The 25,037-nt window shown below is 47.8% G+C and overlaps 1 protein-coding gene across 1 annotated transcript in view; it reads left to right on the top strand.

The window, feature by feature from the left end:
* Positions 1-25,037, top strand: part of LOC147109099 (latent-transforming growth factor beta-binding protein 2-like) — an 817,740-nt gene that overhangs the window by 97,475 nt on the left and 695,228 nt on the right. The window contains exon 3 of the mRNA XM_086002712.1: positions 16,898-17,177. Coding sequence (XP_085858838.1) covers positions 16,898-17,177 — 280 coding nt within the window. The remainder of the gene's footprint in view (positions 1-16,897; positions 17,178-25,037) is intronic.

The following is a 25,037-nucleotide window of genomic DNA, read 5'->3' as shown; positions in this document are numbered from 1 at the left end:
AGATCGAGAGATTTTTCGATTCCAGTGAAATTAAGGGATATGGGGATAGGGCAGGAAAGTGGGGTTGAGGTCGAAGATCAGCCATGATCTTATTGAATGGCGGAGCAGGCTCGAGGGGGCCGTAGGCCTACTCCTGCTCCTAATTCTTATGTTATTATATTCTTATGTTCTTAAGGGCAGCAGGTGCATGGGAACACCACCACCTGCAACTTCCCCTCCAAATCACACACCACCCTGACTTGGAAATATTGCTGGGCCAAAATCCTGGCACTCCCTCCCTAACAGCACTGTGATGAAAGATCAAGGCCTAGAAATTCAGTAGGCTTAGCGCCCCATTTGGGGCGCTGGAGGGCCTAGTGCCGGAGTTATGGCCAGTTGGCAAATTCAGTGGGGCCCTTCCGTCGGCGTTACACCGGTTGCGCTGCGCCGGCACCGATGACGTCATCGGTGTGCGCAGCGTCCCGGTTGCCGTGGTGACGGGCCCCAGCGCCGAAATTGAGTTGCGGCCGCCTCGCCCGTGGCAGCCGCAACTAAGACTTTGGCAACCGAGTCTTGCAGGAGTTAGCGCCGGCGCATTAAGGTCGCGCGGCAGCCGGCCGCTTTCCCGCCGGCCGCCTGCCCGCACCTCCCTCCCCGGACTCCTCCACCCCCCCCCGCGGAACAGATGCGTCTGGCCTGCAAGCCCGGCACTTGTCCGAGGTGCCGGGCTCATTTTTCTGAACATTTGAACGGCCAGCGGGCGGGTGCAGGCAGCTCCTCCTTAACTGAAGGAGGAGGCCTGCACTTCCCCAGCCTGCCGCACCGCATCGGGTGCCGCAGCGCCGGAATTGCGCCGCAATGCGGCACTCAGCGCCCATTTCGAGGCGCTGACACCCTCTAGTAGCGCCGGCAGCTGTTTGGGCGCGGCGCTACTGAATTTTTGGCGCGCGCAGGGGGACTTAGCGCCGGCGCTAAATTTCCGGCGCTAAAGCCCTGGCGAACCCACAACCGAATTTCTAGGCCCATCAGCCTGAAATGTTAACCCCGCTTCTCTCTGCACAGATGCTGCCTGACCTATTGAGTATTTCCAGTATTTTCTGTTTTTATTACCAGAGTATGACCTACCATCCCCAGTTTGACACACTGACAGCTTTTCATAGATCTCCTACTCGTCAAACTTAAAGCCTCCATGCTGAGCTGTCCGTGGTACTTGAGCAGAGCAACAACAACTTGCATTTATTTAATGGCTTTAACGTCGTAAAACGTCCCAAGGCACTTCACAGGAGCGTAATCAGAAAAAAATTGACAGTGAGCTAAAGAAGACATTAGGACAGGTGAACAAAAACTTGGTCAAAGAGGTCGGTTTTAGGAGACGAGCGAGGTGGAGAGGCAGACAGGTTTATGGAGGGATTCCAGAGTGTAGGCCGAGACAGGTGAAGGCACAGCCGCTAATGGTGTGGCAAACGAAGGGGATGCACAAGAGGCCAGAATTGAAGGAACCCAGCATTCTGGAGGGTAGTTCGGCTGGAGGAGGTTACAGAGTCAGGGAGGGGTGAGGCCATGATTTGAACATTATGATGAGAATTTTAAAGTCAAGGTGTTGGTGGACCAGGAGCTAATGTAGGTTAGTGAGCATAGTGGTGATGAGTGAACAGGACTTGGTGCAAGTTGGGATACACACAACAGAGATTGGATGAGCTCAAGGTTATAGAGGGTGAAAGATGGGAGGCCGTCCAGGAGAGCATTGGAATAGTCGAGTCTGGAGGTCACAAAAGCATGGATGAGGTTTTCAGCAGCAGATGGGCTGAGGCAGGGGCCGAGACAGGCAATATTGCAGAGGTGGAAATACTGCCTAAGTCAGCGGTCTTGGTGACAGAGAGGATATGGGGTCGGAGGCTCAGCTCGGGGTCAAATAGGACACTGAGGTTGCGAATAGTCTGGTTGAACCTGAGCCAGAGGCCAGGGAGGAGGGATGGAATCGGTGGCTAGGGAACGGAGTTTGTGGTGGGGCTGAAGACAATGCCTTCGGTCTTCTTAATGTTTAATTAGAGAGAATTTTGGTTGATGCAAACAGTCAGACAACACCAAAGCAGTGGAGGGGTTGAGAGAGGCGGTGGTGCGGTAGGGCCGGGTGCCATCAGTGTACAAGTGGAATCAGACTTTGTGCTTTCAGATGATGTCGCGAGGGCAGCATATAGGTGAGAAATAGGAGGGTGCCGAGGATAGATCCTTGGGGGACTCCTGAGGTAATGGTGCGAGAATGGGAAGAGAAGCCATTGCGGGAGATTATCTGGCTCCATCGTTTTAAGTTTTAAAAGTTATCTGTATTGCTTATGTTTTCCTTCAATATTGTATTCATTTTAATGAAATTTATTGTGAAGCTGAACAACCTTTAGTACCCCTTTTAAAATATTTTATCATTGCCTTTTACTTGTCTCCAGAGGTGAATAGCTGTAATTCTGAAATTCCAGTTAGTGAGGAATACAGTTTAAAAAAAAGTCACTGGGAATAGAACTATAACATAACAGTTTACGTCAGCTAACTTAAATTTCTAACACAATGGCCGGAATTTTAACTTGGAGGTGGGTAGGAAGCGGGGGGGGTGGGGGGGGGGATTGGGGGTGGGGGCGGGAGGGGGGCTGGAATGTGGTCGGGAAACCCGGGAGAACAGGTTTCTCTCTGGCCCAGCCGAATTTAATGGCAGGGCCTGATTAACATTTTGCTTCTTTGTTTCCTGCTCACAGCCAGCCAGAAGGAGAGGCTGGCTGTCGGGCGGGTTAGCATGTGGCACCAGGCTGCAGAGAGGAGGGAGGGAGGAATCGGGGGGTTGGGGGGGGCCGGGGTTTGGAAGGCCGGAGATCGTCAGAGGGAGTCGGAAGGATGGAGGTTGGAGGTGGTTGGAAGGCTGGAGATCATCAGAGGAAGTTGGAAGGATGGAGGTTGGAGGTGGTTGGAAGGCTGGAGATCATCGGAGGAAGTTGGAAGGATGGAGGTTGGAGGTGGTTGGAAGGCTGGAGATCATCGGAGGAAGTTGGAAGGATGGAGGTTGGAGGTGGTCGGAAGGCTGGAGATCATCGGAGGAGGTTGGAAGGATGGAGGTTGGAGGGGGTGGGAAGGTTGGAGATCATCGGAGGAAGTTGGAAGGATGGAGGTTGAAGGGGGTGGGAAGGCTGGAGATCATCGGAGGAGGTTGGAGGGGGTGGGAAGGCTGGAGATCATTGGAGGAGGTTGGAAGGATGGAGATTGGAGGTGGTCGGAAGGCTGGAGATCATCGGAGGAGGTTGGAAGTGTAAAGTCTGTAGGTTGTGCAGTAAATAACTTCAGAGACTTTAGAAGTACAAACAAAACAGGTCTTTACTTATTCAGAGGTCTGGGCGATTTCTGCCCTAGTTAACGTATCACAACCCTTATATACTGGTGTGGTCACTATCGGTATTACAGTATACATGAGCCAATAAATAGTGCCACCCTGAAGTAGTGCTCTTAAAGGCGAACGGTCACATTCTATAGTTCCCTTAAAGGTAAACGGTTACATACACAACACTCCTCCCTTCCTAGCTTATTACTTACAGAATCCCGTTAAACATACAATCTTCAATTTTATATAAACAGGTTGCAGATATACTCTCGATGGAGTCAACGTCATATAACAATTTACAGATATACTCTCGATGGAGTCAACGTCATATAACTTCATGTTTAACATAACATAATAACATATATAACTTCATGTCAAAACAGATCACAGATTCAGTCTCTGTGGAAAACAGTTCATAGATTCAGTCTCTGTGGTGTAGTCGGTTCACATTGCTGGAGTGACTCATTCAATAGTCCTTCCATGGGTTTAACAGTTTGAACTTCCGAACTGAATTGGCTCCGTTCGGAGGGACCACGTGTGTGATCTGGTAGAGGTAATCATGGTTCAGATGGGTCATCTTCTGTTTCGACTTTTCCTTTTCTGCTTCTTGGAGACTCTCTGGGCTCCACTGTCAGCTGCCAGCTGCATGCGCAGTTCCTCCTTCTCTTCCTCCTTTTTCCGTAGTAGAGCTACCTTCTCCCGATGTTCCGTAGACTTTCTGTGCTCCTCCATGATTTCTGTATGGTGGGAGTCGAAGTTACAAGTTGGGCAGGACAGGACATAGTAATATTCGGAGTCGTCCTGAGCTAGGCCAGCGAGAGGGTCTTCTATGTCCTCCCTACCCAGCTGGACGTCAGCCAGCTTTTGTTCCAAATCCAGACATCTTTCCTGAAGAGACTTCTTCACGTGTTCCGCTTCCTCTAACTTTTTCTGGGCTTTCAGCAAGTTGTTTACTAATGACCTCATTTGTGATTTTAATACTTCAACTTCCTTTGGAGATTGATTGATCGGACTATTCAATCCCTCTACCGGAGCCGTTGTTTCAGCGTTCTGTTGTTCAACCTTGACATGAGTCAGCGTACTTTTGGTATCTAAGGGTTGCTCTGCTGCCATCTTCTCAGTCTGTGTTGCAACCTCGGCTATTTCAATAACTTTTGAGAGCTCCAAACCCTTCTCCTCTGACGATTTAAGCTCATGTTCATGGCCCATTCTTACGGTCTCTGTGTTTCTTACAGTTCCCTTTTCTTCCACTGAAAAGATTTCCAGTTGCATCTGTTCTTCAAGTCGTTGGACCTCGGCCATTGCTGCTTCATATTTATTTTGTGTTTCCTTTAATAATTTAACGAGTTCTTGGACATCCTGTATTCCCTGTTCTGGTATGTCTTCCACCACTAATTTTTTTCCTATGGATTGAATCCCTAACGATGAGTCAGCCTTGGCCTGAAGCTCATCAAACATTTCCTGCAGACTTTGTAATTCTTGCTTATGGTCAACCTTTAGTTGTTCATGTTCTTTCACTAACACGAGCTTTTCGGAAGTTGCCAAGTTAACCCCTTCCAGGATTGTAGTCCGAGCCTGTTCATACTGTTCTTTCAACTCGTTACACTCTGCTTGCAACAAGTCGTAGAGGTGAACTGGAATACCATCCTGACTTCCTGAAGATTCCTCTTCCTTTGGATCGTTCTGTGTATATTCTAGTTCCTGAACAGCCTCAGGGAGATGTGATTGGTACTTGGCCACGATGGCTCTATGGTCGCTCTCTGCTTGAGCGAGCTGTCTCTGTTGTCTTTCCAGGGACTCCCATTCGGTGTCCCAGAACTTTTTCACCTTTTCCATCTCTTGTAGGAGACGGGCACTCAACTGTTCTAATTGTCGTTGTACTTTGACATAACGTTGAGTTCTAGCCCGGTGTTCCTCCGTAATGCATCTGTCTGTAGCTTGAACAGACTCAGAATTCTCTGTCTTTATGCACGCCATCGATTTCCCAACCTTAGTCCGTGAGTTCATGTTAATCTTGTTTTTCATACATAAGCTGGACTTATCGTCTTCCGGCTCGGAGTCTGAGCTGCTTGTCTGCACCGAGTCCTCACTCGTCATTGCTTGTCGGTAGTGCCATTCCATGTCTATTTTCTTGATCCACTCCCGTCCCAGAAGTGGTGGTCCTCCCTCAGGTAGTACGTACAGATACATTCGTGGGTGTTCTTTACCCCTATCTCTCACCTTGACTCGTATTTTTCCCAGGGGGTATACATGATGCCCCGTGTATGTCTGTAATACGAATTTGGTATTTCTTAAGGGTATGTGAGAGAATAACCGGTGATAGTCCTTTTGGTTGATGACGGATACAGCTGATCCCGTGTCCAGCTCCATTCGTACTTGGACTCCCGCTATTTTTAGTGTGACCCAGATCAACTGTAGATCAGTTACTTTACCCACATGGTGGATTCTCAGACTATCCAGCTCCTGGCTGTTTGGGTCTGAGTCTGAATTTTGTTCGTCTGAACTCTTTTCAGCCACCTGATGCACCTTGTTGTACTTTCCTTGTGGTGGTGGCTTCCTTTGCTTGTTGGTCTTCTTTCCGGACCTGCATACCTTCGCGATGTGACCCAGTTTGCCACATTTCCTGCACTCTTGGTTCTTAAACCAGCACTGATTCTGGTCGTGCGTTGTCTTTCCACAACGGTAGCATTTGGGAGTGCTTGTTGTAATTTGGTCCACCCCGAGTGCCGCCGCCTTTAGCTGCATTTCCGCCGTCCCTTTCGCTGCGGCTTCGTGCGATGAAGCTATGAGGACAGCCCTGTCCAGTGTGAGGTCGTTTTCTTCCAGAAGTCGCTTCTGCGTTCCTTCTTTGGCCAAGCCGCATACGAACTTGTCCCGCAGCGCCTCTGTCAAATTCCCTCCAAACTGGCAGTATTTCGCTAGCTTACGCAGTTCGACTAAGTATTCCGCATTGCTTTCATCTTGCCTCTGGGTTCTGGCGTAAAATTTAAATCGTTCAGCCAGCATCAACGGTGTGGGGTTCAAGTGATCCTTCAACACTGTTACGATCTCTTCGAAGGTCTGGTCCACTGGTTTAACTGGTGCTATTAGATGTTTCAAAAGCCCGTATGTTTTTGCTCCCATCGAATTTAACAAAGTTATTGCCTTGTTGTCATCCTCAATTTCGTTGGCTACGCAATATATTTCTATGCGTTCCACATACGTGGCCCAGTCTTCTATTTCTGCATTAAAGTCATTAATATTTCCTCGCTTAGGCATCTTCTTCTCTTTTTGAGAACAGTACAAGTATTACTTTACTTATTATTAATTTTCTTCTCTCTTCTTGAGAACACACCAGCCTTTCTGAAAAATCTTATTACTTTTCTGAAATTCTTAATAATTTCCAAGATGGCGGTTTCCCGCTTCTTCCTTCTTCTTCAGCGGTTTTCCCCGAAAAATGGCGGCTTTCCCGCGCTTCTCGCTCTCCCCGCCCACTTCAATGGCGGTTTTCCCGCGCTTGGCGGTCTTCACCCGGTCCCCCGACGCCGTCTGTCAGCCCGAGTGCGGTCCTTATCTATAATGCGATCGCTGGATCGCGAAGCGGCTGCCGGCCCTTATCTGTAGATCCGATCACTCTCGCGGCTCTCGGCCCTTATCTGGAGATGCGATCGCTGGCTTGCAACGCCTCCCGCTCGGCTCTGGCTCCCCCGCTCGCGCGGCTCTCGGCTCTGACACTCCCGCGCCTACTCGCAGGCTCAGCGCTTCGTGGCAGCGGTTGCTGCACGGCTTCTCACATTGCCCGCGGTCCGGCTGTCACCCGACGCCGTTGGACCCGAATGCTTTGCCCTTCTCCTCCAAATACTTCTACCCCGTTTTTTTTTAAAATTTATTTGTTTTAACTACTCACAGTCTCTTCGGCCGCCTTGTTTTAGGCTGATTGGCTCGCTCAAGATGTGGTAGCAGGGTAATCTGTGCCTGTTGCTGCCGCAGCTTTGCTGTTAATCTTCCAGCTTCCAGTAAGTACTATACTTTTAGTAGACGGAGCCTCGTGTTTTCTTTTTGAAGCTCTCTGCTACTGGTTAGTCTTGCCGCAGGGTACGATCGGACTCGTCGCCACTGTAAAGTCTGTAGGTTGTGCAGTAAATAACTTCAGAGACTTTAGAAGTACAAACAAAACAGGTCTTTACTTATTCAGAGGTCTGGGCGATTTCTGCCCTAGTTAACGTATCACAACCCTTATATACTGGTGTGGTCACTATCGGTATTACAGTATACATGAGCCAATAAATAGTGCCACCCTGAAGTAGTGCTCTTAAAGGCGAACGGTCACATTCTATAGTTCCCTTAAAGGTAAACGGTTACATACACAACAGGAAGGATGGAGGTTGGAGGGAGTGGGAAGGTTGGAGATCATCGGAGGAGGTTGGAAGGATGGAGGTTGGAGGGGGTGGGAAGGCTGGAGATCATCCGAGGAGGTTGGAAGGATGGAGGTTGGAGGGGGTGGGAAGGCTGGGGGGGGGCAATCAGGGGACAGGGATTGGAAGCCGGAGGGAGGATCAGAGGCCAGAGATGGGGGGCTGGGTGTTGGAAGGCCTGAGGCAGGGTTGGTGCCATGGATCGGAGGTCAGAGGGGAATCAGAGGCTGGGGGGTGAGGGGGAACGTGGGTCAGAAGGCTGGAGGGCGAATCGGAGATCAGAAGCCTCGTGGAGGGTCGGGGGCCTCGGGGTGGAGGTTGGTGGGAGATCGGAAGGGTCCGATCATAGTAGGGTTGGCGAGGCAGCAACACTGGATCTAGCAGGGAAGCGGAAAGGCACTTACAGCCTGGATCCAGCAGTCCTTGCCTTCCTTTAGCTGGTTGGTTCCCCGAGGCCTGGGAAACCAGTCCAACCAGAGTTAAATTTAAAATGGAGCTTCAAAATGAGGCATACAGACTTATTAGAATATTTAAAGTGCCAACCCGCTTCCTGGGAGCGGGTTGGCTGCCTGCCCCTGTCCCACCTCCGTTAAAACCGGAAGTGGGTGGTTTGGAATTGGAATTCAGAGCTTTAACACTTTAACCTCCCACCCGACTCCAACCCACCTGTTGTTTGAGGTTAAAATTCCCCCCCCCATGTGACTTTTAGAATTTAAAAAAACATATCTAAGCAAAGTGGAAGATTTTTTAGACCACACTCATATGTGCTCTGGTGCAGATGCAGTTGATATAACGGTTGGATGTGGGATGATGCAATTGATTATATAATTGTATACACCCACGAGTGAGTTAGACTTGCATATATATCCCAGACAGAATCAGTTAGTAATGAATTGTAAATGTCGAGGTCAAAACGCCTGAAATTTGTGAGAACTATCATGAGACTCAAAAGGAGAACATAACTGTTTACTTTGTGAAATGAATATTCGCTGTAAGAATTAGCCTTCACAAATGGTTGTTAGTAGTGCATCACAGCCCTAGGCCCCTACCACAGCCCCAGCCCCAGCCCCGACCCCAGCCCTGACCACAGCCCTAGGACCCTACCACAGCCCCAGCCCCGACCACAGCCCTAGGACCCTACCCCAGCCCCAGCCCCGACCACAGCCCTAGGACCCTACCCCAGCCCCAGCCCCGACCCCAGCCCTGACCACAGCCCTAGGACCCTACCACAGCCCCAGCCCCGACCACAGCCCTAGGACCCTACCCCAGCCCCAGCCCCGACCACAGCCCCGACCACAGCCCTAGGACCCTACCACAGCCCTAGGACCCTACCACAGCCCCAGCCCCAGCCCCGACCACAGCCCCAGCCCCGACCCCAGCCCCAGCCCCGACCACAGCCCCGACCACAGCCCTAGGACCCTACCACAGCCCTTGGACCCTACCACAGCCCCAGCCCCGACCACAGCCCTAGGACCCTACCACAGCCCCAGCCCCAGCCCCGACCACAGCCCCAGCCCCGACCACAGCCCCGACCACAACCCCAGCCCCGACCCCAGCCCCAGCCCCGACCACAGCCCCAGCCCCGACCCCAGCCCCAGCCCCGACCACAGCCCCGACCACAGCCCTAGGACCCTACCACAGCCCCAGCCCCGACCACAGCCCCAACCACAGCCCTAGGACCCTACCACAGCCCCAGCCCCGACCACAGCCCCAGCCCCAACCACAGCCCCAGCCCCAGCCCCGACCACAGCCCCGACCACAGCCCCAGCCCCGACCACAGCCCCGACCACTGCCCCCGCCCCTACCACAGCCCCAGCCCCGACCACAGCCCCAGCCCCAGCCCTGACCACAGCCCCAGCCCCGACCACAGCCCCAGCCCCAGCCCCAGCCCCGACCCCAGCCCCAGCCCCGACCACAGCCCCAGCCCCGACCACAGCCCCAGCCCCGACCACAGCCCCGACCACAGCCCTAGGACCCTACCACAGCCCCAGCCCCGACCACAGCCCCAGCCCCGACCACAGCCCCAGCCCCGACCACAGCCCCGACCACAGCCCCAGCCCCGACCACAGCCCCGACCACAGCCCCTCTTGGCACCAGCTTATGTTTGTTACACAGTGACCCAAAAACTGACATAGTTGAGAATAAGTTGTTTTGGATACATCACATAAATTAACTTGAAGTGCATTTTAAGCCAACATTTCACATTCTGAGTCAGATGATAATTGCGAAGTATCTAGATTAAGGATTAAATTACATGGATATCCTTCAGTAAGTTACAAGATAGCAATGCTATCAAGGACTTTAGATGATGTCAAAGCCTCGATTTATATTATTCTTCTGAACTCCATTGAGGTAGTACAGTATTTACATTTATGAAAGCTTTTTTGTTATTGTGTATTTTATAGAAATAGGGAGTTTCTTTTCAATTCTATTTTTAACTTTTGTGATGGATTTGAAGATGCTGCATGATATAAAGCCTGAAGAAATCCTGGGATTGTTTCCTAGAACATTGAGTACTGCTGGGTTCTTTTTGTAATGAAGACAGAAAATTCATGACCTTCTTGCATATATTACAGTCTATCACCTATGTATATATAAATTGTTTGCCAAAAATTTACGATGCTCCTACTGATTGTGTGTTACTTACAGATAGCTGATGAATTTTAAAAACCAAATTGCGATCCTGAAAATAGCTTTGCACAGTACAACAAATATACTATTCAAACTTGTAATCCTGGGACTGTTTATTGAACTGCAACTGAACTTGAGCTTTTTGCATTCTGTACCTCCTTGGGGTGAGAGCCTGACCTAAAATTGACCCTCTACTTTACGAAAAAGACAGTGGCCCAGAAAGGCGGGTGCAAGCCCCCGACCTGCACTTACCTAACGCCCCGACCGTTGTGCTGTGGGCCCGCGTGGGATTCCGATCCTGGGCCCCCTCCAACTGCCGGTGCACAGTGCTTGCGTATCCCAGGGGCGCAGTTAGTTCGAAGCGTCCCCTGGGATCACGTGGGCCATGGAGAGCCAATGGTAGCAGGGAATCTGCATTCATAGATTTGACAGGAAGTCCTGTCAAATCTATGCTTAGAGTTCAGCCCCAAAACGTAACTAAAACTTCAAATAAAATTTTTTTAAATCATATTTTTAAAACAACTATAAATTACATAAAATATCTATTTTAAACAATAATTTAAATTTTTGAAAAAAATAATTACAGAAATAAACTTACCTTTAAAGTATTTAAAAATAATAAACCTGTGGAAAAAATGTTTTAATTTTACTTAATTCACCACTTATCTTGTTAAAAGCAGGCCTTGCGACTGCTTTTTAAAAGCGTAGCTCCTGGAGACTTACCTTCCCGGAGAAACCTGGAAAGAAGTGGAAGTTCCAGGCGTATGGGCTGCCTCTCCGGCGCACACGTTCGACCTGTGAACCTCTTCCTTTAAGGGAACAGAAGTTCCGGTTTCCCGCGCATGCGCAGTGCATGGACAAAACTGGCACTTTCGTTGGGCCTACGCGTGAGTACCCAGCGCGTAGAAGCTGTAGAAGCTACATCATTACATAAATTTAAAACAGAAATAGACAGTTTCCTAGAAGTAAAGGGTTATGGGGAGCGGGCAGGAATTTGGACATGAGTCTAGGTTCGGATCGTTCATGGCCCTGTGGGTAGCGGACGGCAGGCCCAGGGGCCATGTAGCCTGATCCTGCTCCTATTTCGTGTGTCTAATTCTGTTAGATTCAGGGGATGGTTCAGTGATAGTAGATTGGCGGTTAGGATCAGATCAGCCATGATCTTATTGAATGGCGGAGCAGGCTCGAGGGGCCGATTGGCCTACTCCTGCTCCTATTTCTTATGTTCTTATGTACTCACCCGTGGGGACCCGAATTTCTGGCCCAATTTGAAAATGATTGTATCCTGTAACTGAACTGGAATAAATGTGTTCAAAAAAAGGCAATAAAGAGATTCAACCAGCACACAAAGTGATACGTAGGAACGAGAGATGTTTGGAGCAGTTACTTTTCGAATGTTGTAATTCTGTTATATGCAAACAAAACACAGCTCTGATTGTGGCCTGGGTTTCATAGAAACATAGAAGATAGGAGCAGGAGTAGGCCATTCGGCCCCTCGAGCCTGCTCCGCCATTCAATGAGATCATGGCTGATCATCCAAATTCAGTACCCTGTCCCTGCCTTCTCCCCATATCCCTTGATCCCTTTAGCCTTAAGAAATATATCTAACTCCTTCTTGAATATATTTAATGAACTGGCCTCCACCGCCTTCTGTGGTAGAGAATTCCACAGGTTCACCACTCTCTGGGTGAAGAAATTCCTCCTAATTTCTGTCCTAAATGGCCTACCCTTTATCCTTAGACTGTGTCCCCTGGTTCTGGACTCCCCGACCATCAGGAACATCCTTCCTGCATCTAGTCTGTCCAGTCCTGTCAGAATTTTATAAGTTTCAATGAGATCACCTCTCATTCTTCTAAACTGCAGCGAGTACAAGTCCAATCGACCCAATCTTTCCTCCGCATTTGCACCCATAGAGACGTGTAATCTGGGCGCAAACAAAATACGTGGCTTAATTTTGTGCATAAATAAGTTATGTAAGCATTTACAATATGCTTGAGTATCCATGATCTTTTACGTCTGTCCATCAAACCCTTCGTCTGAACGAATCTCTGCCCACAAAACTGGCCATGCTTCCAGCTCTCAAAAGCAAGCATCCTCCAATTGCGACCAGATTTTCAGGTGCACTGTCACTCGTGGTCACCTGCAGAAAGCGCAGATCAGCTGACCAGGAGAGAATTGAAGCCACCATAATCCCTTGGCGCTGCAGAAAGCCATTTTACAGGCGATTTTTGAAATAAAAAAGAATGATCGGTCCCTGCTCTATGTTATATTGGAGGAGGAAGAGGAGAGAGAGAATCAGAGATAGGAAGTCCAAAGAGTGAAGCATCACAGGAGGAAACTACATCCCAGTTGCAGGTACCTGGCCCTGAGAGTATGCAGGCCACGACTGATATTCCAGGAGGCGTCTGATGAGCTGACTGCGCCGTTTACGCTTCACACTGTGTGACTTGCTCCAAGGTGACTTGAAGCCTCAATCCACATGCTGCAGAGCCCTAACAGTGGAAGTAAAGGTGACCACAGCCCTCAACCTTTACGGGTCTGGATCCTTCCAGGCATCCTCGAGGGACCTGTGCCGCTCCAGTCAAGGGGCAGTTAGGGACAGCTGTCTACCAGTTACAGTGGGGCTGGAAAGTTGGGGCCAGTCTGATGAGCTGTGGGCCTGTAGTTCTTCGATCCTTACAGCCATCTTTTCCTGGAACAGGGATACTGCTGTCTGCATTCCAGGATGGAGATCTTGAGCTGCCTTGTGCAACCTAATTTTTTAATATTTTCTTCCCTTTTCCCTCAAAAGTCATTCTGTGCTGTACAGTTTTCCCACATGAAAGAGATATTGGAATACTTTTCCCAAACCTACAGCAATACAGCTTTATAATGTAGTAGTGCATTGATTAGCCAGTTTTCTTTCCCTGACCTCCACTTAGTGCCTCTCTTGAATGTCTTTAAATGCCCCCAAACTCACTATTTGGGGAGCCATGATCACAACAATGATTCACTGAGCTTCAGCAGTGTTGCGCCCATCAGTACGTGATACATTTATACAACACTGTACAAAGAATGTCTACTGGGAGACAGAAGGCTAGCTGCTTGTGGGAGAGGCTGGTAGGACTGGCTGTAGCTGTGTTTTTAAAAAGTTGAAATCAGGCACTTTTTAAGAAGGCCAATTTCTATTGCCAAAGCATCGTTACCACAAGGACTTGTAAGCGTTGCCCGCATCCTGAGAACAAATAAATAAAAAACACTTGATTTTGTTTCAGTGTCCCAGCTAGCCCTGTTCAGTTGCAGGGGAAATGCTAGAGTCTATTATAAAGGATGTGATAACAGGACACTTAGAAAATATCAACGGGATTAGACAAAGTCAACATGGATTTATGAAAGGGAAATCGTGTTTGACAAACCTACTGGAGTTTTTTGAGGATGTAACTTGTAGAATAGATAAGGGAGAACCAGTGGATGTGGTGTATTTGGATTTTCAGAAGGCCTTTGATAAAGTCCCACATAAGAGGTTAGTGTGCAAAATTAAATCACATGGGATTGGGGGTAATATACTGGCATGGATTGAAAATTGGTTAACAGGCAGGAAACAGAGAGTAGGAATAAATGGGTCTTTTTTGGGGTGGCAGGCGGTGACTAGTGGGGTACCGCAGGGATCAGTGCTTGGGCCCCAGCTATTCACAATATATATCAATGATTTGGATGAGGGAACCAAATGTAATATTTCCAAGTTTGCTGATGACACGAAACTAGGTGGGATTGTGAGTTGTGAGGAGGATGCAAAGAGGCTTCAAGGTGATTTAGACAAGTTGAGTGAGTGGGCAAATACATGGCAGATGCAGTATAACATGGATAAATGTGAAGTTATCCACTTCGGTAGGAAAAACAGAAAGGTAGAGTATTATTTAAATGGTGATAGATTGGGAAATGTTGATGTACAAAGGGACCTGGGTGTCCTTGTACACCAGTCACTGAAAGCAAACATGCAAGTGCAGCAAGCAATTAGGAAGGTAAATGGTATGTTGGCCTTCATTGCAAGAGGATTTGAGTACAGGAGCAAGGGTGTCTTACTGCAGTTATACAGGGCCTTGGTGAGACCACACCTGGAGTACTGTGTGCAGTTTTGGTCTCCTTACCTAAGAAAGAATATACTTGTCATAGAGGGAGTGCAGTGAAGGTTCACCAGACTAATTCCTGGGATGGCAGGACTGTCGTATGAGGAGAGATTGGGTCGACTAGGCCTGTATTCATTAGAGTTTAGAAGAATGAGAGGGGATCTCATTGAAACATATAAAATTCTGACAGGGCTAGATAGACTGGATGCAGGGAGGATGTTTCCCCTGGCTGGGGGGTCTAGAACGAGGGGTCACAGTCTAAGGATACGGGGTAGGACATTTAGGACTGAGATGAGGCGAAATTTCTTCACTCAGAGGGTGGTGAACCTGTGGAATTCTCTACCACAAAAGGCTGTGGAGACCAAGTCACTGAATATATTTAAGAAGGCGATTGATAGATTTCTGGACACAAAAGGCATCATGGGGTATGGGGAGAGAGCGGGAATATGGTATTGAGATAGAGGATCAGCCATGATCTCATTGAATGGCGGAGCAGGCTCGAAGGGCCGAATGGCCTACTCCTGCTCCTATTTTTCTATGTTTCTATGTTTCTAACTAGACTGGAATACTCCTGTAGGCTCCACTTTTACTGCTCCAATGTACTGAACTCTGCCATCTTGGTGGCACCCAGTACCATCACTGAGTCCCCCATCATCAATATCTTGGGGCTTACCATTGACCAGAAGCTTAATTGGATGAGACTTATCAACACCGTGGCTACAAGAGCAGGGGAAAGGCAGGGTACTCTGTGACGACTGACTTACCTCCTGACCCCTCAAAGTCTCTCCAGCATCTCCAGCTGAGCTTGAGAATGTGATGAAATGTTCACTACCCACCTGGATGAGTACAGCCACAAAAACACTCAAATAGCTCAACACCATCCAGGACAGAGGAGATTTCTAAACTGGTGCCCCCTACCACTGGCTCTCCACCCCTCCACCGTGGCTACAGTATGCACTATTTACAGGATGCACTGCTGCAACTCAACAAGCTTACATCAACAGCATTTCCCTCTCCCGCGACCCCACCACCGAGAAGTTTGTAGGAGCACCATCACGTCTAAGTTCCCCTCCACGTCGCACATCATCCCAGCTTGGACATCTATCACCGATCCTTTATTGTGAATATCTTTGAATTCCCTACCGAACACCATTGCCAAAGCAGCATCACCACAAGGATTTGTCAGCATAGCCCACATCCGGAGAATAAATAAATAAAAACTTGACAAGCTAGAGAACAAATTTCAAATGATTTATTAAAATTGATTAAAAGTTTATATGGATTATTTTTGGATAAATAAAGAAGCTGTGAATGTGAGAGAGAAAAGAACACGACAGACTGTATTGAATACTAACCTGTTGTTCCTTTTGTTGGGTATAAAATCATAAAGAAGAAAGAAAGAACTTGCATTTATATAGCACCTTTCACGCCCTCAGGACATCCCAAAGTGTTTTACAGCCAATTAAGTGCTTTAGAAGCACGGCAGCCAGTGCAAGGTCCCACAAACAGCAATGTAATAATGAGGTTTTTTAGTGGTGTTGTTTGGGGATAAATATTAGCCAGAACACTGGGGAAAACGCCCCTGCTCTTCAAAATAGTGCCGCAGGATCTTTTACATCTACCTAAGAGGGCGGATAGGCCCTCGGTTTAACGTCTCATCTGAAAGACAGCACCTCTGATAGTACAGGAAACTTTGGTTTATCTGGAGGTAATATGTCTGGAATACTCAATCTAACGGCAAAAATCAGCAGCCGTTTTCTATAAGTTTTTTTAGTTCTCGTTGCTTTTTTTTCCCCCAGTCAGGCACTGCAAAGTCTGTAGCTATAGCAACAGCTTCAGCTAGAGACGCTTGCAGCTGCAGCTGACTGTTTTGAAGCTGTTGCTAAGCAACAGGATTTGTTGATTCACACGGAGCTTCTCAGTTCCGTATGTTTCAACATTAACGCTGGTATGTCCGGCACTTATTGATGGTATGGCACCAGCTCAGTCCCGTCAGTGCCGGATATCAGAAAGTTTCCTGTGCAGCGCTCCCTCAGCACCGCACTGGAGTGTCAGCTAGATTTTGCACTCAAGCCTCTGGAGTGGGACTTGAACCCACAACCTTTTGACTCAGAGATGAGAATGCAAACCTCTGAGCCACAGCTGCTACCTGTCATAAATGCAAACTTCAGAAAGTGAATTGATCTAAGGGAGAATCAGACAGATTGGAAGTTTTGTTTTAAAATGATTTTGAAAGCAAACAGAAATCCTCTAATTATCATCTGGTGTTTTTGGCAAAAAAGAAATGCAATTATTCTAATTACTAACAGCTGTCAGAGAGAGAGAGAGTTTTTCCTTTTAACTTGAATTCTTTTTACAAATTAAAAAAATGATTTGTATTTGGAAAGCTCTATTGGACTGATTTCTTCTAATTTGATATTTCTCAACAGCCGTCTGTGATCCACCATGCCAAAACAGAGGCTCATGTTCACGCCCTCAGCTCTGTGTCTGCCGGTCAGGATTCCAGGGTTCTAGGTGTGAAGAAATTGTTCCAGAACAACCTTACATTCCCCGTACTTTCTCATCAAGGTCCTTCTCACCTCGGTCGTCTGCCTCGTACTCGAACACTATACAGAGGATTGAAAACCGTGCAAAAAACAACACTAAAAGTACAAATGAAACTTCAACTAGACATAAGGCTTCATCAGTTGGTCAAGGTCAGAGTTTTGTGTAAGTAACTGTTTGATTTATTCTGCTCTGTCAGTGTTTTGCATATCAGGATAACAGTTTTTACATCATTGTTTTATTAAGATGCAGTATGTAGGTAATTAATATTGTGAATCATGTCATTTTCACGGTAGATTTAGTGTTCTTTACTCAATTGAAAGTTGCCTGACAGAATATTTGTTTCCCAATGTGATAAATTTGACAGGGAACATGTTACAGGAAGTGAGTGTGAAACTTATAAGAAGTTCGTGTTATGCACAAACCTTTTAATATAATGTATATTTGTAAGTTTGAGATTGTGGGGTGGAATTTCAACTTGCCACACAGGAGTAAAACTGGCGTTGCAGGTCGGCTGCCCAATGTAGAAATTGCCCGACTTTCATTTTGTTTGCTTTCAATGAAAATCAAAGTTGGGCGGCTTCTATAATGGGTGGCCAATCCTCAATGTCAGCTTTACACCTGGGTGGCAGGCTTTAAATGCCCCCCCGCGTGTTGAGGTTTGGAGCTGGAGGTGTCCTTTGAGGTAATGGGTTAGCATCTGAAGTTGAAGATGCAGTTTGAGAGTGTTTTAGTGTCAAATTTGGTAGCTGTGGTTGGAGTGACAGGGTATTGATGCCTGAGGTTGAAGGTGTATGTTGAAGCCATAAGCTGAAGTTGGGATATTAGCATATATTTTCCTTCTTTGGCATTATTAGTAAGGAGTAATTAGTGTGATGGAATACTCTCCACTTGCCTGGATGAGTGTAGCTCCAACAACACTCAAGAAGCTCGACACCATCCAGGACAAAGCTGCCCGCTTGATTTGCACCCAACCTACTACCTTAAACATTCACTTCCTCTACCACCGGCGTACCGTGGCTGCAGTGTGTACCATCTACAAGATGCACTGCAGCAACTCGCCGAGGCTTCTTCGGCAGCACCTCCCAAACCCGTGACCTCTACCACCTAGAAGGACAAGGGCAGCAGGCGCATGGGAACACCATCACCTCCAAGTTCCCCTCCAAGTCACACACCATCCTGACTTAGAAGTATATCGCTGATCCTTCATTGTCGCTGGGTTAAAATCCTGGAACTCCCTACCCAACAGCACTGTGGGAGTACCTTCACCACAGGGACTGCAGCGGTTCAAGAAAGCGGCTCACCACCACCTTCTCAAGGGCAGTTAGGGATGGGCAATACATGCTGGCCTTGCCAGCGACGCCCACATCCCATAAACAAAACAAAAAAAAAATTACCACCAGAATGGCTATTGGCAGGTTTGAGACAGACTTAAATAGAAATGGATTGTTTACACCCAACTTATTTTTATCATGTTTGGACAGATTTAAAGAGCAGACAAGTGGTACGAGATAAATACAGGAAACATTGGTTTATCCGGAGGTTGTATGTCCGGAATACTCGATCTAACGGCAAAGATCAGGAGTCGTTTTCTATACTTTTTTTAGTTCTCGTTCTTTTTTTTTCCCAGTCAGGCACTGCAAGGTCTGTAGCTATAGCAACAGCTTCAGCTAGAGACGCTTACAGCTGCAGCCGACTCTTTAGAAGCTGTTGCTAAGCAACAGTGTTTGTTGTCAGATACGGAGATGAAAACCTCTGTATGCTTCAACGTTAACTTTGTATGTCCGGCAGTTTTGCTAGATCGGCAACACGCCGGTCCCGTCGGTGCCGGATATCACAACGTTTCCTGTACTGCATCTATGTCAAATTTAAGAGGATACAGACAATTAAGGGAGGGTGTCACAGTGGAGGAACAAGAATTGCGAACATGTATTAAGAGCCTCAAGAAAGCATTGCAGCCTAAGGCTGAAGTGGCAGGCAACTAAGACAGACAGGTAAATGGAAACCCAAGGCGCAGACACCAGTCTGAAGTCAAGTGACAGAGTAGCCCAGTAACTGACCCTCTGTTTATTGATTGCTGAAGTCGAGATGATGCTACCTGTGATTGTTGTAAGGAACGTTGACCTCTGCTATAATTTACATGAATTCACGACCACTGGACGTCTCAAAGCGCTTTACAGCCAATGAAGTACTTTTTGAAGTAGAGTCACTGTTGTAATGTGGGAAATGCGGCAGCCAACTTGCGCACAGCAAGCTCCCACAAACAGCAATGTGATATTGACCAGATAATCTGTTTTTGTTATGTGGATTGAGGGATAACTATTGGCCAGGACACCGGAGATAACTCTCCTGCTCTTCTTCGAAATAGTGCTTTGGGATCTTTTACATCCACCTGAGAGGGCAGACGGGGCCTCGGTTTAACGTCTCATCTGACAGTGCAACACTGGAGTGTCAGCCTGGATTTTTGTGCTCAAGTCTCTGGAGTGGGACCTGAACCCACAACCCTCTGACTCAGAGGCGAGAGTGCTGCCCACTCAGGTGGACGTAAAAGATCCCATGGCACTATTTCAAAGAAGAGCAGGAGAGTTAGCCCAGGCTCAGGGTTTTTACAGGGAACTTAGAAGGAAATAAATATGTGTGTGGATGTGGTGGAGTGTGTCCCTGTCACATTTCCAGCCCAGTCTAACCTCAGTTCTGCTGAAAAGTTGATAAAGGGCAAGTGGGAAAACTTGGCCAAATGTTTTTGCAGTAAGGACTTGGTGCTATAGTTTAAAATGCTGTAGTGTGTGTTAGCACCTGGAGCTGTAGTTTTGAGAGTTTAAGTAGCTGTATACAAAGCAGCTGATTCTAGTGGAAGGTTTGTGTTTTTCTTCCAATAACATTTTGTTTAGTTTTACTTTAAGTGCTGTAACTTTTTGGAGCACTACAGTTACACTTGGTCACGATGGAATTGAATCAATTTCATTCAAATAGCCTACTATTTACAATGGATATTAAAGGAGGACTATCAATTTCAATTAGACACAAAAAAGCAAATGAGAAATTACCTGAAGATGGATGTGTAAGTACAGAACCATGTTATTTTGTCATTCTGAATGATTTTTTGCCACTGGTGTTCATTCAGGTACAAGGATAATCCAAGCTGAACGTAGAAGAGTTTCAAATCTCCCTTGGTGTTGACTGTGTACAATTTACTTCAGCTTCCATTCATCTATTGTTTATGCCTTAGCCTTTCAGTTCAAATGTTTGAATTTAAATTTATCCAAACTGAAAAAGTCTCTGTATATGAGTATTTTTAAAAAACATTTATTAATTCACGGGATGTGGGCATCGCTGGCAAGGCTGGCCTTTATTGCCCATCCCTAATTGCCCTTGAGTGGCTTGCTAGGCCATTTCAGAGGGCAGTTAAGAGTCAACCACATTGCTGTGGGTCTGGAGTCACATGTAGGCCAGACCGGGTAAGGATGGCAGATTTCCTTCCCTAAAGGACATTAGTGAACCAGACGGGTTTTTACGCCAATCCGGTATTGAATGCATAATCTTGCCAACATATAATAGTGTCTTGCAAATACATAAGGGGTAATTTGATGAGGCCATGCTGCCAGCAGGGAGCCGTGCCTCAGGCAGCACATGTTGGAAAGTAAGCTGTACACTGCGCACAATTTTTTTGACCGTTAACTTAAATGGTCAGAAAACTATGCAGTGAGCACCTGAAAATGCAATATGCAGCCCTGATGAGCGATGCACCTTGCTGGGAGCACTAAGTCAGAAAATTATTTTTTATTTGCTTTTTTTTCTTAGCACTTGCATTTTCAAGAGCCTTTTGTCAATTCATGTAAGTTATGGCACAGAGGGCAACTCTCCCTACAACAATCTCATGCAGCATCATCTCTCGACTTCAGGAATCATTAAAGAGGGTCGGTTACTGGGCTACTCTGGCACGTAACTTCAGACTCATGTCTGCCCCTTGGGTTTCCTTTTCCTTTTACCTGTCCCTTCCTGTTATTTTACGAGTTCATGGTGCCAGTGGAGAGGGTTGCCCTCTTAGCATTCAGTTGTATGTGAAAAGACTGCTACTACAACATTCTCTTCTGTCTGTGTAATTAAAATATTTAGCATCACACCACACTGAAGGGAAAGGTGTTTGTGAATGAACTTCAAACAGCAGGGGGCAGCATTGTTTCCTCTTTGCAGTGTGTCTTGGGGAATAAAATTACATCATCATTTCGTATCTTCTCGCTCCTCCCTTGGCTGGGCTCCGTGCATGAGCAGAGGAGGTGCTCTATGACCCAACTTTCTAATCCATATTTACCTTGGTGGAACTTCTGCCTACCTGATAAAAATGTCACGATTGATATTGCAGTTAAACTGCAGGTACCAGTCCGACACCAGTACCTATATGGCAGGAGGGTTTTGTGGGCTCCCACAACCCATGTGATGAGGGGGGGCCACCCACACCCACCGGACGCGAGTATCTCACTGGTTGTCAACCCATAATTTAGAGCCGGAACTCCGACTCCACTCGCCAGGACTGTCTGGAGTGGGGTTTCGAACCCTGCACCTTCTGACTCAAAAGGTGGGGATGCAACCACTGAGTCTAAGATATAAAAATAGAGGGTTCTGCATTCCTCAGTTCGATCAAAGTTAGATAGTTGGTAGTCAGCCATAGAGTCATAGGCCTAGAAATTGGGGTGAGGCGCCAAGTTCGCCTGGGCGCAGATTTTTGCGCAGCGTTCGGAGCAGTAGCGATCGTCAGATATTCAGCCTCAGTGCCCCTAGAGGGAGACGGGGCGCGGCTCGAGGCGCTCCGCGTCCCTCTTAGGGCGCTGAAAGTGAATTTCGCAGCGCAACGTGCCGCAGCGCCACACGCTGCGGCATGGCACGCTGCGGTACTGCAGGCCTTCCTCCCATTGTTAAGGGGGAGGGGCCTGCAACAGCGCGAACCCCGATCGCGAGTGCCGGCAAAAGAGCCCGGCGCCGTGGAGAAGTGCCGGGCTCTCGGGAAACAGCCGGCAATGCCGCGGGGGGGGTGCAGATCTGGAAGCTGGGGACGGAGGTGCTGGCAGGCGGCCGCCGAAAAAACCGTCCGCCCCGCACCTCCACCTTAACTTGCGCCTCTGCCGGCGCAGTAAGGCCCCGTGAACCGGGCGCGGGTAGCGAACGGCGCAACAGCTACGTTCGCTACCAAATATCGCGATCGGGGCGCGAATGGGGCACTGCGCGCACCGATGACGTCATCCGCGGCGGCGCAGCGCAACAGGCTAACGCCACCATTAGCGCCCCTGCTGAATATCGCGGGAGGCGCAGCCAGTGGCGCTACAGCCACTGGCTGCCTCTTTAGGCGCTAACAGGCGGTGCTACTCACCCAATTTCTCCCCCATAGAGTTATACAGCACAGAAAGAGGCCCTTCGGCCCATCGTGTCTGCGACAGCCATCAAGCCCTGTCTATTCTAATCCCATTTTCCAGCACTTGGTCCATAGCCTTGTATGCTATGACGTTTCAAGTGCTCATCTAAATGCTTCTTGAATGTTGTGAGGGTTCCTGCCTCTACCACCCTTTCAGGCAGTGAGTTCCAGATTCCAACCACCCTCAAATCCCCTCTAAACCTCCTGCCCCTTACCTTGAAACTATGCCCCCTGGCTATTGACCCCTCTACTAAGGGGAAAAGTTCCTTTCGATCTACCCTATTTATGCCCCTCATAATTTTGTACACCTCAATCAGGTCCCCCCTCAGCCTTCTCTGCTCTAAGGAAAACAACCCCAGCCTGTCCAGTCTCTCCTCATAGCTGAAACGCTCCAGCCCAGGTAACATCCTGGTGAATCTCCTCTGCACCCTCTCCAATGCAATCACATCCTTCCTATAGTGTGGCGACCAGAACTGCACACAGTATTCCCACTGTGGCCTAACTAGTGTTATGTACACCTCCACCATAACCTTCCTGCTCTTATATTCTATGCCTCGGCTAATGAAGGCAAGTATCCCATATGCCTTCTTTAACCACCTTATCTACCTGTCCTGCTGCCTTCAGGGATCTATGTACATGCACACCAAGGACCCTCTGATCTTCTGTCCTTCCTAGGATCCTACCATTCATTGTGTATTCCCTTGCCTTGTTAGTCCTCCCAAAATGCATCACCTCACATTTTGCAAGGTTAAATTCCATTTGCCACTGTTCTGCCCATCTGACCAACCCATCTATATCATCCTGTAGCCTGAGGCTTCCCTCCTCGCTATTTACCACTCCACCAATTTTCATGTCATCTGCGAACTTACTGATCATACCGCCTACATTCACATCTAAATCATTAATGTACACAACAAACTGCAATGGACCCAGCACCGATCTCTGCGGTACACCACTGGACACAGGCTTCCAGTCACAAAAACAACCTTCGACCATCACCCTCTGCCTCCTGCCACTAAGCCAATTTTGGATCCAATGTGCCATGGGCTCTTACCTTCTTGACCAGTCTCCCATGCAGGACTTTGTCAAAGGCCTTACTGAAGTCCATGTAGACGACATCAACTGCACTACTCTCATCCACACACCTAGTCACCCCCTCGAAAAATTCAATCAAATTGGTTAGACATGATCTCCCCCTGACAAAGCCATGCTGACTATCCTTGCCTCTCCAAGTGGAGACTAATTCTGTCCCTCAGAATTTTTTCCAATAATTTCTCTACCACTGATGTTAGGCTCACTGGCCTGTAATTCCCTGGTTTATCCCTACTACCCTTCTTGAACAATGGTACTACGTTAGCTGTCCTCCAGTCTTCTGGCACCTCCCCTGTGGCCAGAGATGTTCTGAAAATTTGTGTCAGAACCCCTGCAATCTCCTCCCTTGCCTCACACAGCAGCCTGGGATACATCTCATCTGGGCCTGGGGATTTATCCACTTTTAAGCCCGCTAAAACCGCTAGTACCTCCTCCCTTTCAATGCTAATTTGTTCAAGTATATCACAATCCCCCTGCCTGATTTCTATGTCTACATCGTCCTTCTCCATAGTGAACACAGATGCAAAATATTCATTTAAAACCTCACCTACATCTTCTGGCTCTACACAGATTGCCACTTTGGTCCCTAATGGGCCCTACTCTTTCCCTGGTTATCCTCTTGCCCTTAATATACTTATAAAACACCTTGGGATTTTCCTTTATTTTGCCCGCCAGTGTTTTTTCATGCCCCCTCTTTGCTCTCCTAATTTCTTTTTTAAGCACCCCCCTGCACTTTCTATACTCCTTCCACTGTTTTTAGTCCTTTGTATCTGCCAAAAGCCTCCCTTTTTTTCCTAATCCATTCTTGTATATCCCTTGACATCCAAGGTTCCCTGGACTTGTTGGCCCCACCCTTGACCTTTCCGGGAACATGTTGGTGCTGTACTCTCTCTATTTCCTTTCTGAATTACTCCCACTGCTCCGATGTGGATTTTCCTACAAGTAGCTGATCCCAGTCCACTTTGGCCAGATCCTGCCTTATCATATTAAAATCGGCCTTCCCCCAATTTAGAACCTTTATTTCCGGTCCATCTTTGTCCTTTTCCATGACTACCTTAAACCTCACCGAATGATGGTTACTGTCAACAAAATGCTCTCCTACTGACACTTCTACCACTTGCCCGGCTACATTCCCTAGAATTAGGTCCAGTACTGCCCCCTCTCTTGTAGGACTTTCTACATGCTGGTTCCAAAAGCTCTCCTGGATGCACTTTAAGAATTCCGCACCCTCTAAGCCTTTCACACTCTGACTATCCCAGTTAATATTGGGGAAGTTGAAATCCCCTACTATTATTACCCTATTACTTCTACACTTCTGTGAGATTTGCCTACATATCTGTTCCTCTATCTCCCCCTGACTGTTTGGGGGCCGATAGTACACTCCCAGCAAAGTGCTTGCCCTCTTTTTGTTTTTAAGTTCTACCCATATGGCCTCATTAGAGGAACCTGCTAAGCTATCATCCCTCCTTACAGCAGTAATTGACTCCTTGATTAATATTGCGACACCCCCCTCCTCTTTTACACCC

Source organism: Somniosus microcephalus, chromosome 12 (genome assembly GCF_052327205.1).
Source record: "Somniosus microcephalus isolate GS21.2 chromosome 12, FLI_Smic_1.0, whole genome shotgun sequence".
Lineage (NCBI taxonomy): Eukaryota > Metazoa > Chordata > Chondrichthyes > Squaliformes > Somniosidae > Somniosus > Somniosus microcephalus.
This window is presented reverse-complemented; position numbering and strand designations above follow the sequence as displayed.